The sequence below is a fragment of the Callorhinchus milii genome, unplaced genomic scaffold (assembly GCF_018977255.1).
Source record: "Callorhinchus milii isolate IMCB2004 unplaced genomic scaffold, IMCB_Cmil_1.0 Scaffold8, whole genome shotgun sequence".
Lineage (NCBI taxonomy): Eukaryota > Metazoa > Chordata > Chondrichthyes > Chimaeriformes > Callorhinchidae > Callorhinchus > Callorhinchus milii.
In genome coordinates this window covers 21,136,097-21,147,992 of record NW_024704749.1, presented here as the reverse complement: position 1 = coordinate 21,147,992, position 11,896 = coordinate 21,136,097, and the positions used below count along the sequence as shown (strand labels likewise).

The following is an 11,896-nucleotide window of genomic DNA, read 5'->3' as shown; positions in this document are numbered from 1 at the left end:
TCGTAAAAAGCGAAGGGAGTTTCTGTCTCTCTTCTCTCTTTCTCCCCCCCCCTCCCCCCCCCCCAGTGTCCTGCCCACAATCCCCCCAAATAAAAACCTTTTTTTTAAAAAAAAATTGGTCACTCACTCCATGGCTGTTTGTGGGACACTGCCGCGTTTCACCCATAAAGTACACAGTACACTTTACAGTACTGTCTATCCTGTGAAGAGCTTTGACACGTCTCAACAACCTGATGTGGCGCTATATCCAATGCAAGGATTATTAGATTATTATATGCCCTTCACTGGAGTCCAACATATGCAAACCAAAGGCAATAAACAGTCCAGGATTGCAGCAAATACAAACTGTTCAATACCGCCAACACCACTTCTAACTGTCCCCAACACTGGTGTTTCTCTGCCACTGCCTAGAGCTCTGAGAAGCTGCCCTGCGTGAGGGACGCTTTATAAATGCAAGTTGTTGTTTCTGTACCCAGCTGATAGATGTTCTGGGGGGTCACACTTGGCTCCTGACAGTACTGATCTGTCTGTGGGAGTCTGTCCACAGTAACCACCCACATCAACAGTTTGCGCGGAGAATTTTTTTTAATTGACCCAAAAATATTTTTGCGGTTCTGAGGATTACAAAACTACATATTTTACACCTATAACTCTTTTGGAATGAGGAATAACCTGCAGTGACTGCTGGAGGCTTTGAAGAAAAACCTTGAGAGCATTTTGGGTATACAGAAATATAATATTAATAATCCTTGCATTTCATATAGTGCCTTATCACATCATTGAGAGGTCTTTCAAAGCGCTTCACAGAATATAGTGGTTTTGTGGACGAAACGCGGCAGCCAATTGCGCACAGACAGCATCCCCAAAACACTCACAGAGATGGTTTAAAAAATAAATACCTTTTAATCAAAAAAAATATTTTGTATACACTGTACATACTGTGTAACCAAATGCAGCGAATGGAGGGGAGACGAAGGCAAAGCTCTCTCTTGCAAATGTTTCCAGAACTTGACATTAAACTTGATGGGAACTGAGAAGTTGTTTAAATGTTCATAAAGTGCTATTTGGTGTCTGTTTTTTTTTTGCCCGATCGCTTTGATCGGGAAGAAGGTCATGTTGAGAATTGAGCTTCATGTCAAAGCCTGTAAAACTCCGAACAGACTGAAATCAGGGTTGTTTCGTTTGAGTGAACATACTTCACATTCCTACCACTACTGGGCACCGCCACAAACAAATGAGAGGAAACAATTTTTTTCGACGAAAAAACAGGGAAACTTTTGTCTTTGTCTGTCCGCACTTCCACGCAACCAAACCAGCTGTCGAAACACATCCCCTGAAGGTGAGCGAGTCTGTTTGTAGCAAGAAAAAAACATGTCGCTGATTTGCCTACGATCCAAGAGAGAGAGAGAGAGAGAGCAAAAAGCTTTAAGTGAAATCTTCTCGTGGATCCAGGAATTGTACTCGGTGTTTATAAAGAGTTTGCTCCCCATTTTCCTCGCTCTCCTGTCTGAATGGTATTTATATTAAGTAGATCATCAGCCTGGTTTATATTAAACCCATCTGATTCATTGCTCAAAGGTGTGTGGGGGGGGGGGGGGTTTGGTGGGGGGGGGGGGCTTGAAGTTAACGTAATGTAGAGCTTTTCACGGTGGGAGCAGTTCCCGGGATGTATTGTAACTTGTTACAGTGACTTGTTTTTGTAGGCAGTTCCATTAAAGTTGTTGGAAAGTGGGCTGGATGTCAGAAACCTTTGGGTCGGACGGGTGTCTGACACACGCAGCCATCGCCCATCACCGTTGCTTAAGTGCATCCAAACCCAACTGGGAATTGCGTGCCTCCCACCTTCAATGCGCTCTCTCTCTCTCTTCCTGGAGGGACGCCTCCTGCTTAGCTAATTCCAAAAAGTATGAGGCACAGGTTGGCAAGAGCCAAGGCTTGGGCGGAGCCCAGAGTGTGCGTTGGGATAACTGCTGGGAGTCTAACCAGCTAAACCCGCAGTAGCTTGCCGTTGAATAAATGGCCAAAGGGAGATCACTTTCCGTGGATAATAAGCTTTTTTGTTCTGACTTGAATCAGGCTCTGGCAGCACCAACCTCCGTGGTTGCTGACTACAACTCACCAAGCCAGTCAGGAACCTCGGTGCCTTGATCGACCCTCAACTGTCTTCTCCCCCACATCCAAGCCATGACCTCCTCTGCCTTCCCTCATCTCCGTAACATCGCCCGACTCCGCCACTACCTCACCCCTCAGGCCACTGAAATTCGTGTTCATGCCTTCATCACCTCCGGGCTCGACTATGCAAACCCCCTGCGTGTCGGCCTTCCCAACTCCTCCCTCCACAGGCTGCAGATAATCCAGAACTCTGCAGCCCGTGTCCTCTCCTGCACCAAACTCCGTGACCCCATCTCCCCCATTCTCACTCGACTCCATTGGCTCCCTATCCTTCAGTTCAAGATCCTGGTCCTCACCTACAAAGCCCTCCATGGCCTCGCCCCACCCTACATCTGCGACCTCCTAAACCCCTACCAACCCGTCCGTTCCCTCCGCTCAGCCGGCTCCAGCCTCCTCCATGTCCCCCAACCCACCCATCCCACCATTGGCGGGAGAGCCTTCAGCCACTCCGCCCCCAACCTCTGGAATTCCATCCCCCGGTCACTCCGCCTCGCCCCCTCCTTAGCCTCCTTCAAGTCCCGCCTCAAAACCCTCCTCTTTGACCATGCCAGTGGCCACCCCCCTTCCCCTCCCCTCCCTTCTCCCCCCCTGACCCCAGCGCTCGGGTCTGAAATGCTGTACACTGTCCAGCGCCTTGGGACGTCCTCCCAACGTGAAAGGCGCTATACAAATGTAATCTTGTTGTTGTTGTTGTGCTGCTATTACAGGTGTGAACATGTTGCTGAGAGAGAGTACCAAAGCTGACGGCACTCTGGCTCTGATGAAAGGTCTGGAGGATCGTTTAAGAGCTGAAATCCACAAGTTGGATCACTTGCGTCTTTCCATTTCAGAGGTGCGTAAGTTTAACATTCCACACTGTCACCTTTATAGTTACTGATGTTTAGATCTTTGTGTCAGAGTCGGGGACTGTGAGTATGAGAGTTCAGCTTTAGTTTCTTGTTGAATAATAATAATAATAATAATCCTGACATTTGATACGGTACCTTATCGTATCGTTGAGACTCAAAGCGCTTCACCGGATATATTGTAAAGTGGAGTGACTGTGTATTCTGTGGGCAAAAGGCAGCAGCTAATTGTGCACTGCTGTCCCACAAATGCTCAACCAACAGCAAAAAATTACATTTGTACAGCGCCTTTCACGTTGGGAGGACATCTAAAGGCGCTGGACAGTCAGGGATTTGGACCTCAGTTGGGAGTTGAGATCAGGAGGGGTAAGGGGAGGAGGGCAGGGAGGATGGGGGTAGGAGGGTGACCGAAGGTGCAGTCGAAGAGGCTGGGAGAATTTTGGAGTTCCCTAGACCCTACTCTGTGTCTTTGGTCACTGGGCTTATAATTGGGTTGAGAACACTCATAAAATGCTGCATTTACTCAATGTATTTGTAGTGAGATCTTTAGCTGAGCCTGAACTCTATTTATATATTTGCTCTGTCTATGTGTTTGTCTGTCCCAGGCTCTCTCACCCAACAGTGACGCCGGCTTCGATTGCATCCAAGACAGTAATGAGGAGCTGAAGATGTCCATCGCTGAGCATGGTGAGGGGCTGGTCAGACTGAACGAACGGATGGAGACCCTGCAGATGAACACAGCTGTCTTTATGCAGGCGAGTGTGGCTGGGAGATCTTTCACTGGGATTTTTCTCGGAACCCGCTTTTGATAACTCCCACCCTCTACGATCCTGATCATTGTGATGTGCCAGAGCAGCACAGAGTGTGGAAGTTTCCCTGTGGCTACGTCAAGTCTTTAATTCATTATCCCGGTGCCTCAAGTCATAGACAGACGGTGCCATGTGAGCTTTACAATCCATCTGAACAGGCAGACGGGGAGCTCGGTTTAACACCCCCCCATCTGAAGGATGGCATCCCCGACAATAATAATAATAACCATCCTTGCATTTGATATAGAGCCTTATTACGTTGTTCAGACGTCTCAAAGAGCTTCACAGAATATACTGTAAAGTGTATATTATTATAATAATACAATAATGAATGATTTATTGGGTAAGAGCGGGGGAGTGGGACTAATTCGATAGCTCTTTTCAAAGAGCCAGCACAGGCACGATGGGCCGAATGGCCTCCTTCTGTGCTGTAAGATTCTATGATTCTATACAGTTGACGGGTTTGTGTTTTCAGATGAACACCAAACCGCGGGTGTGGAACAAGCCGAACAGCAAGCGATACAGCCGCTGGACTAGCCCAGGTTACGCTGATGACACCCGGTCCGAGGTTGGTTGGTCTCCGGCGAGGACCCGACGAAACAGCGACGCAGCATCCGAGATGTCCTGCGCCTGGTAACAAACACCGAGGAAGGGCCCAACCCTCCCCCTGCCTCTTGCTCCTCCCTGGGGGGGAGAGTGGGGTGGGGTGGATGGGGGGGGGAGGGAATCATTTCCTGATGCGTTCCTCTTCCTGCAGAGAGAATAAAAATGCTCAACAATGGAACGCCGCACTTTCCCATTTCCAGCAAAGTTCCATCACTGTTAGTCAGAAACTCGCTCTCTCATTTCACTCAACAGTCTGATCAAACAGAGCAAATGCCCAAATGCAGTGAGATTTACACAGTCAATATACCTTCACGTCAGTTTAAAAGTGGAAAGGTGCAAAATTAAACGATAATAAGAACATAACATAAGAACGCAAGAAATGCTAGACTCAAAAAGATTAAGGGCCATCTAGTTCGCCTTCCAGCTTCCTGTCGGTCGCATGTACAAACGTCCCAAGCTACCTAATAATAATAATAATCCTGGCATTTGATACAACGCCTTACCACGTCTTCGAGACGTCTCAAAGCGCTTCACAGAATATACTGTCAAGTGAATTAACTGTATATTTTGTGGACGAATCAACTGAACTTATAGCAATTTATTTTCTAACTTACAGGTCTGTAGTTATGTCAGTCAGACACAGTGTAGAAAGTTCCTCACGAAAAATTTACTCCATAACAATAACCGTGGGAGAATCAAAATCGTACCTCGATATCTTTCCAGCCCTAATCTTATAGAATGGCTGTTCCAGACTCCCTTTCGAGTCAAGCAGACAGTCGTTGTCACACGGAGTAGTGTGGGTCTGTCTGGCTTTGCCGGGTCTCTGAGGAAGCACTTCAATTTCAGGGAGAACCCGTTTACAGGTTGAAGGGCTGAGCGAACCCATTGGGATTTGAACTCTGGACTCTTTTGAGTCATAAGTTTGGGCTCAACTGGAAGCAGAATGTTTTGCAATACAGAAACAGAACAATCTTGTGCAGTGTGTTTCATTTAAAGATGCATTATCCATGTCTTTACGACCATATTAATAGAACTTTTGTACCAATAGTTTAATAAAAAATAATCTGTGTATTTGATAAAATGATTACTTGTTACGGGTTTCATGCATTCGATAAAGTGTTAAGCGCTCTGAGACGTTACCTTGCCTGAAGGGAGCTATATAAATGCAACTGGTTGTTGTTATTCACATCAGGAAGGAGGATGTCTCAAAGTGATTCCCAGGATATTTGCAGGCAAACGCGGCAGCCAATTTGCACACAGCAATGCCCCACAACCAGCTGTGAACCAAACGACCACTCTTATCTGGGGGATTATTGGCTGGGACACCGGTAGAAACTCACCTTCTCTTTTGAACGGTACCACGGGATCTCTAACATAATAATATAATAATAATAATCCTTGCATTTGATATAGCGCTTTTCACGTCGGGAGGACGTCCCAAAGCACTTCACAGAATACACTGTAAAGTGAATTGACTGTATATTTGTGGGCGAACGCGGCAGCCAATTGCGCACAGCAGTGTCCACAAACAGTCGTAGATTGAAAATGACCAATTTATTATTGTTTTGGTTTTGGAGGATTATTATTAGGCTCTGTGTGGAGTAAGAAAACTTGCCCAAGGTTTTGCCCTGACCTGCCGGGAATTGAACTCAGGTCTCTCGCTTGCAAAGCGAGTGCTCTAACCACTGAGCTACAGGACTCCACCTGGATAGGGACATTCGACCCCTCGGTTTAACATCTCACCTGAAGGACGGCACCTCCGACAACACTGCACTCCCCCAGCACCGCGCTGTTAGGCTTTTCGGGAAATGATTAAAAGGGATCAACTGGAGGTTGGACGTCAAAGCAGAGAGCGGTATCTTTGCTCCGTTCTTGGCTCAAGCTGGACAGGATGGCTCTAAGGTGACGTGTTTGGCGATGGAATGTCGGAATCGAGCCATCCCTCTGTGGCGGCCTCAGTAGTCCGGATCCCAGCGCAGCCAGCCTTGCCCATTGGCAGGACTTGGAAGGGCCAGACCAGGCACTGGGGGCAGGGAATCCTCCCACTCAACTCCTGTTAACCCTGCAAACCAAAGCCCTAATGGGTCCCAGCGGGACAAGCAGTGGGAAAGTTTGCCAGACGGCGATATCGATGGCACGTTATGTGGTTTTAGCTGGTTCGACTCCAGGAGTCGCCCCCAACGCGCACTCTAGGATCCCCAAGCCTTAGCTCTTGCCAACCTGCGCCTAATACTCTCTGGAATTAGGTAAGCAGGATGCGTCCCTCCAGGGAGAGAGAGAGAGAGAGAGAGAGAGAGAGCACACCACACCCTTCCAACAATCTATCTCTGGGATTCCCATGCGTGGGTGGGATGCGTGGAATTCTCAGGTTGGTTTGGAGACTCTTGAGCAGCGGTGGTGGGTTTCCGCGCGTGTCAGCCACCCGGCCGGGCAAAGAGAAACCCCCCACCAGATACCGCGGCGGCTGGAAATCTGAAACAAACACAGAAGTGGCGAGGAACCCCGACCGACGCTCAGCGGGTCAGGCGGCATCTATGGAGAGAGGAAAGTGAGCTAACGTCGGGGGGACGAGAGGTCCTTGACCCGAAACGTCGCCGCACCGCCCTCTCTCCGCAGATGCCGCCTGACCTCCTGCTGAGCGCTGTGCTCTCCCGGTGTTGACCGCAGATTGCCAGCCTCTGCCGCGTTTTGCCTCTGATTCAAACCCCACCCCCACCCCCTCCCCCCAAATCCCCACGAGGTTCGGCTCCAGTCCAGAGTGGCCGCCCCGCTCCGCTCCGGGCTTTAGCTCCGGCCCCCAGAGCGCCCCGCCACGTGACCCATTCACTGGCCGCAGCCCCGTCTCCCCGGGCAACCGACCGGATATCCGGTGCCGCGGCCCCGAGAGAGAGAGAGGTGGGAGGGGGTGGAGGGGGGAGGTGACGGCGGCCCCGGGGGGGGGGGGACAGACAGACAGAGATGGGCTCGGGCCCCGCGCGGCTCCGGAGTCTGTTCTCCGCCGGGTTTTTGGTGCGGATTTTCCACACGGCGCTGAGTTGGGCCGTCACCCTGACCCTGTTCCTGCACCAGACAGGTGACCCCCCCCTCACCCCACCCCCCCTCACCCCCCCCTCACCTCACCCCCCACCCCCCACCTCACCTCACCCCCCCCTCACCTCACCCCCACCCCCCACCTCACCCACCCCGCACCTCACCCCACCCCCACTCACCTCACTCCCCCCTCACCTCACCCCCACCCCCAACCTCACCCACCCCGGGGGGAGGGGAGCGGTGGGGGGGGTTGTTCCTGAGTTTGTTTGTGAATGTCCCCTCTGTGTGTGTGTGTGTGTGTGTGTGAGGGGATCTGTCCCTGTGTGTGTGTGTGTGTGTGTGTGTGTGTGAGGGGATCTGTCTGTGTGTGTGTGTGTGTGTGTGTGTATCAGGGGATCTGTCCCTGTGTGTGTGTGTGTGTGTGTGTGTCAGGGGATCTGTCCCTGTGTGTGTGTGTGAGGGGATCTGTCCCTGTGTGTGTGTGTGTGTGTGAGGGGATCTGTCCCTGTCTGTGTGTGTGTGTGTGTGTGTGTGTGTCAGGGGATCTGTCCCTGTGTGTGTGTGTGAGGGGATCTGTCCCTGTGTGTGTGTGTGTGTGTGAGGGGATCTGTCCCTGTGTGTGTGTGTGTGTGTGTGTGTGTGTGAGGGGATCTGTCCCTGTGTGTGTGTGTGTGTGTGTGTGAGGGGATCTGTCCCTGTGTGTGTGTGTGTGAGGGGATCTGTCCCTGTGTGTGTGTGTGAGGGAGGGGATCTGTCTGTGTGTGTGTGTGTGTGTGTCAGGGGATCTGTCTCTGTGTGTGTGTGTGTGTGTCAGGGGATCTGTCCCTGTGTGTGTGTGTGTGTGTGAGGGGATCTGTCCCTGTGTGTGTGTGTGTGTGTGTGTGTGAGGGGATCTGTCCCTGTGTGTGTGTGTTGGTGTGTGTGTGTGTCAGGGGATCTGTCCCTGTGTGTGTGTGTGTGTGTGTGTGTGTGTGTGTCAGGGGATCTGTCCCTGTGTGTGTGTGTGAGGGGATCTGTCCCTGTGTGTGTGTGTGTGTGTGTGTGTGTGAGGGGATCTGTCCCTGTGTGTGTGTGTGTGTGTGTGTGAGGGGATCTGTCCCTGTGTGTGTGTGTGTGAGGGGATCTGTCCCTGTGTGTGTGTGTGAGGGAGGGGATCTGTCTGTGTGTGTGTGTGTGTGTGTCAGGGGATCTGTCTCTGTGTGTGTGTGTGTGTGTGTCAGGGGATCTGTCTCTGTGTGTGTGTGTGTGTGTGTGTCAGGGGATCTGTCTGTGTGTGTGTGTGTGTGTCAGGGGATCTGTCCCTGTGTGTGTGTGTGTGTGTGTGTCAGGGGATCTGTCTCTGTGTGTGTGTGTGTGTGCCCCCTGTGTGTGTCTATGTGTCAAGGGAACTGTCTGCGAAAGTGTGTGTGTGTAAAGGGAACAGTGAGGGGTGTGTGTGTGAGTGAATTATGTATTTATTTTGTTCGATGGTTACAGATCTGCGACAGAGCGAGCAGCGCGGTGACCTCCTCCAGCCAGTCTGCTTTGTGCTGCTGGTCCTGTGCTCAGTGCTGCTGTATTTTATCATCTCCCTCATGGATCCGGGCTATGTCACAGCTGATGAAGAGGTAAAGGTGTGTGTGTGTGTGGGGGGGGGGGAGGGGGTGGGGTGGGGGGGTTTCCACTCTTGATGCCAATATCTGATGTGAAAGGCACTATACAAATGTAACTCGTTGCTGTTATTGTTCCAACTGACAGCCGGTTAAAAATCAAGACAGAATAATAAGAATAATAATCCTTGAATTTGATATAGCTCCTTCTTTATCATAAAGGAACATAGGAACAGGAGGAGGCCATTCAGCCCCTCAAGTCTGTTCTGTCATTCTATTAGATCATGGCTGATTTGTACCTCAACTCCATTTATCTTGCTTAACTTATCACATCGTTGAGACGTTGCAAAGCGCTTCACAGAATATACTATAAAGTGAATTGACTGTATATTTTGTGGGCGAAAGAATGGCAAATATTTTCCCAAATTTTAAGAAATATTACAGATTTAGTTACTTGTGAAATTATTGAAAACGAGTTTGCAATGAGCTTTGTAAGTGGCCGATGCTCAGTGATGAGACTCACTAGTTCCCAGGGGGAAGGAAAAGAAATTCCTTTGATAATAAAATGTTTTCAATGAACCGTGTTACAACTGTCTGGTTTCCAGCTGTCCCAGGATTCTGCAACAAGCCAGGCTGCTGCTGAGGGAGAGAAGGAACCAATGATCCCAGGAGAACAGAAAACCTTGCGACTGAGACGCTGTGGGTATTGCCTGATCCAGGTGGGAATTCAGTCCACGCCAACGGGATTATAAAACAACGGTTACGATCAAACAAACGAGAGAGTGAATTCTGGATGTAAAACCGTACCATTGGGGTCATACCTCTGTTTGTGTACAGGGTGTCCACAAAGTCCCGTTACCCCCCCTCGTTGTTTTTCTACAGTGCCCTGAACAACAACCGAAACATGTGGAAGAATGATGATAATTTTATTTAGAAATTGCTTCATTGTATTCGGTACAAGCGTTTAACTGTATTTAGACTGTCCAGGGGATCGCTGTGTGTGTGAGTGCGAGCGCCATCATTTTCATGGCAGATAATGATCCGTCGCCATGTTCGATGCAACATCTTCTGTAACGTGGATGGATGGAGTGAGGAGGCGAAATGCATCTCTGACAGATTGTTTCAGCTCCTCCGTTGTCCTCTATCGCTGTTTTGTAAGGGGGAGGTGGGCGGGGGTTGGGGGGGGTGGCAGTAACAGGACTTTGTGGACACCCTGTAGAACCTCCCAACTGTTTGGGTTTGAGTAGAACGATTATAATACCCTTTGCGTCTCAGGTCGGGACAATGTCTTGAAGCGCTTCAGTTGAATGTGTTTTGTCGTCAACAGCAGCCGATGCGTGCAAAGCATTGCCACACGTGTCAGCACTGTGTGCGCAGGTATGACCATCACTGCCCCTGGATAGAGAACTGCGTGGGGGAGAGGAACCATCGTCTGTTTGTGCTCTACCTGGCACTGCAGCTCTTCATACTACTGTGGGGCTTCCATATTGCTTGGTAAGTCGCTTCACCCTCCCTCTGTGACTTACTACAACCCTACTAACTTGCCCGCTTGGCGGATACTGGCTTGCCCACTCCATCATCAGAGGTCATGCCTTCAGCCTCTGCGTCCACCCTCTGGAACTCCATCCCGGAGCTCCTCCGCCCCACCTACTCCATTGCTTCCTTCAAGGCCAAATACCTTCCTAGTCGACCACACCTTTGGTCATCCTCCTGGCACAAAAGGTGGTTGTTGTTGTTGTAAGTGGAGCTCAGGGCTTTTATGCTTCGTCCACTGGGAGCAGCAGTGTTTAGCTCACAGCCATCAGTATACGTGCAGTAGTATATATAGAAAGTATAGGCGACCATTGCTTTAATATACACGGGGTAAAGATGGTATAGAAACCTTACCTTAATGTGACCAGACAGTACAGTACTGGTGTATTTGTTTCGTGTTGTTCATATAAAATCCGACTTCTACATAACTTTATATGACTTGTGCAAGTTTGACATAACTCATATGTTGCATAAGTCATGTTAAATGTATAGCCCCAACTGATACGACTTGTATGAAATTTACTGTATTATTTTTTTCTGCGCCTTAGGACATCTTCCTGACGTGAAAGGCTCTGTACAATTTAATTTGTTGTTGGTCCGTTAGTTTATTACTCTCTCTCACCCAGGTCTGGCTTCTCGCCCGCCATCACGTGGAATGATTGGCTGAGGCTTAACGCGTTCCTGCTTATGGCGTTTGTTCTGATCAGCGTTTGTTTGGCTGTGGTGCTGCTGCTGCTGGTCTCACACCTCTACCTGGTCTCCAACAACACCACCACCTGGGAGTTCATGTCCCGCCATCGCATCTCCTATCTCAAGCACTGCAGCACAGAGGAGAACCCTTTTGACCAGGGCATTGTCAAGAACCTCTGCACCTTTTTTTGCGTGTGGAAGACCATCGCGTGGGAGAACATTTACTTTCGAAATGAAACCAATCTTGTTTAACAATGCAAAGTATTGTCGGTCGCACGTCAGAGGAGTCTGCAGGGTGGTGTTTCTATAATCCTAATAAGGACAATAATCCTTTCATTTGATACAGCGTCTTAGTATGTCGTCGAGACATCTCAAAGCGCTTCACAGGATATACCTAAAGTGGAGTGACTGTGTTTTGTGGGTGAAAAGAAAATCTTTTTATATACAAACGATAATTTTTTTCCCCTAAAGTGCAATTTTCACCAGCCTGAGAGAGAGGGGGGGGAGAGAGAGACAGAGAGAGAACAACAAATGGAGTAAGTACCACATAAAGGAAGTGACAGCAGACTGGCACGGAGCATTGACTGATTAACACAGTAACAACAGCACTACCACTTATTGC

At 49.5% G+C, this 11,896-nt stretch overlaps 2 protein-coding genes across 2 annotated transcripts; both read left to right on the top strand.

The window, feature by feature from the left end:
• The first annotated feature begins 1,169 nt into the window (after positions 1-1,169).
• LOC103184639 lies at positions 1,170-5,521 on the top strand. The gene is made up of 4 exons (XM_007902773.2): positions 1,170-1,339; positions 2,880-3,004; positions 3,623-3,772; positions 4,302-5,521. Exons 2-4 carry the CDS (start codon positions 2,888-2,890, stop codon positions 4,461-4,463), a joined length of 429 nt encoding a protein of 142 aa, XP_007900964.2. The 5' UTR covers positions 1,170-1,339; positions 2,880-2,887; the 3' UTR covers positions 4,464-5,521.
• A 1,849-nt stretch (positions 5,522-7,370) lies between these two features.
• LOC103184640 (zinc finger DHHC-type palmitoyltransferase 12) lies at positions 7,371-11,641 on the top strand. Its single transcript, XM_042337161.1, has 5 exons — positions 7,371-7,505; positions 8,939-9,069; positions 9,657-9,770; positions 10,379-10,545; positions 11,211-11,641. Exons 1-5 carry the CDS (start codon positions 7,391-7,393, stop codon positions 11,524-11,526), a joined length of 843 nt encoding a protein of 280 aa, XP_042193095.1. The 5' UTR covers positions 7,371-7,390; the 3' UTR covers positions 11,527-11,641.
• Positions 11,642-11,896: the final 255 nt, after the last annotated feature.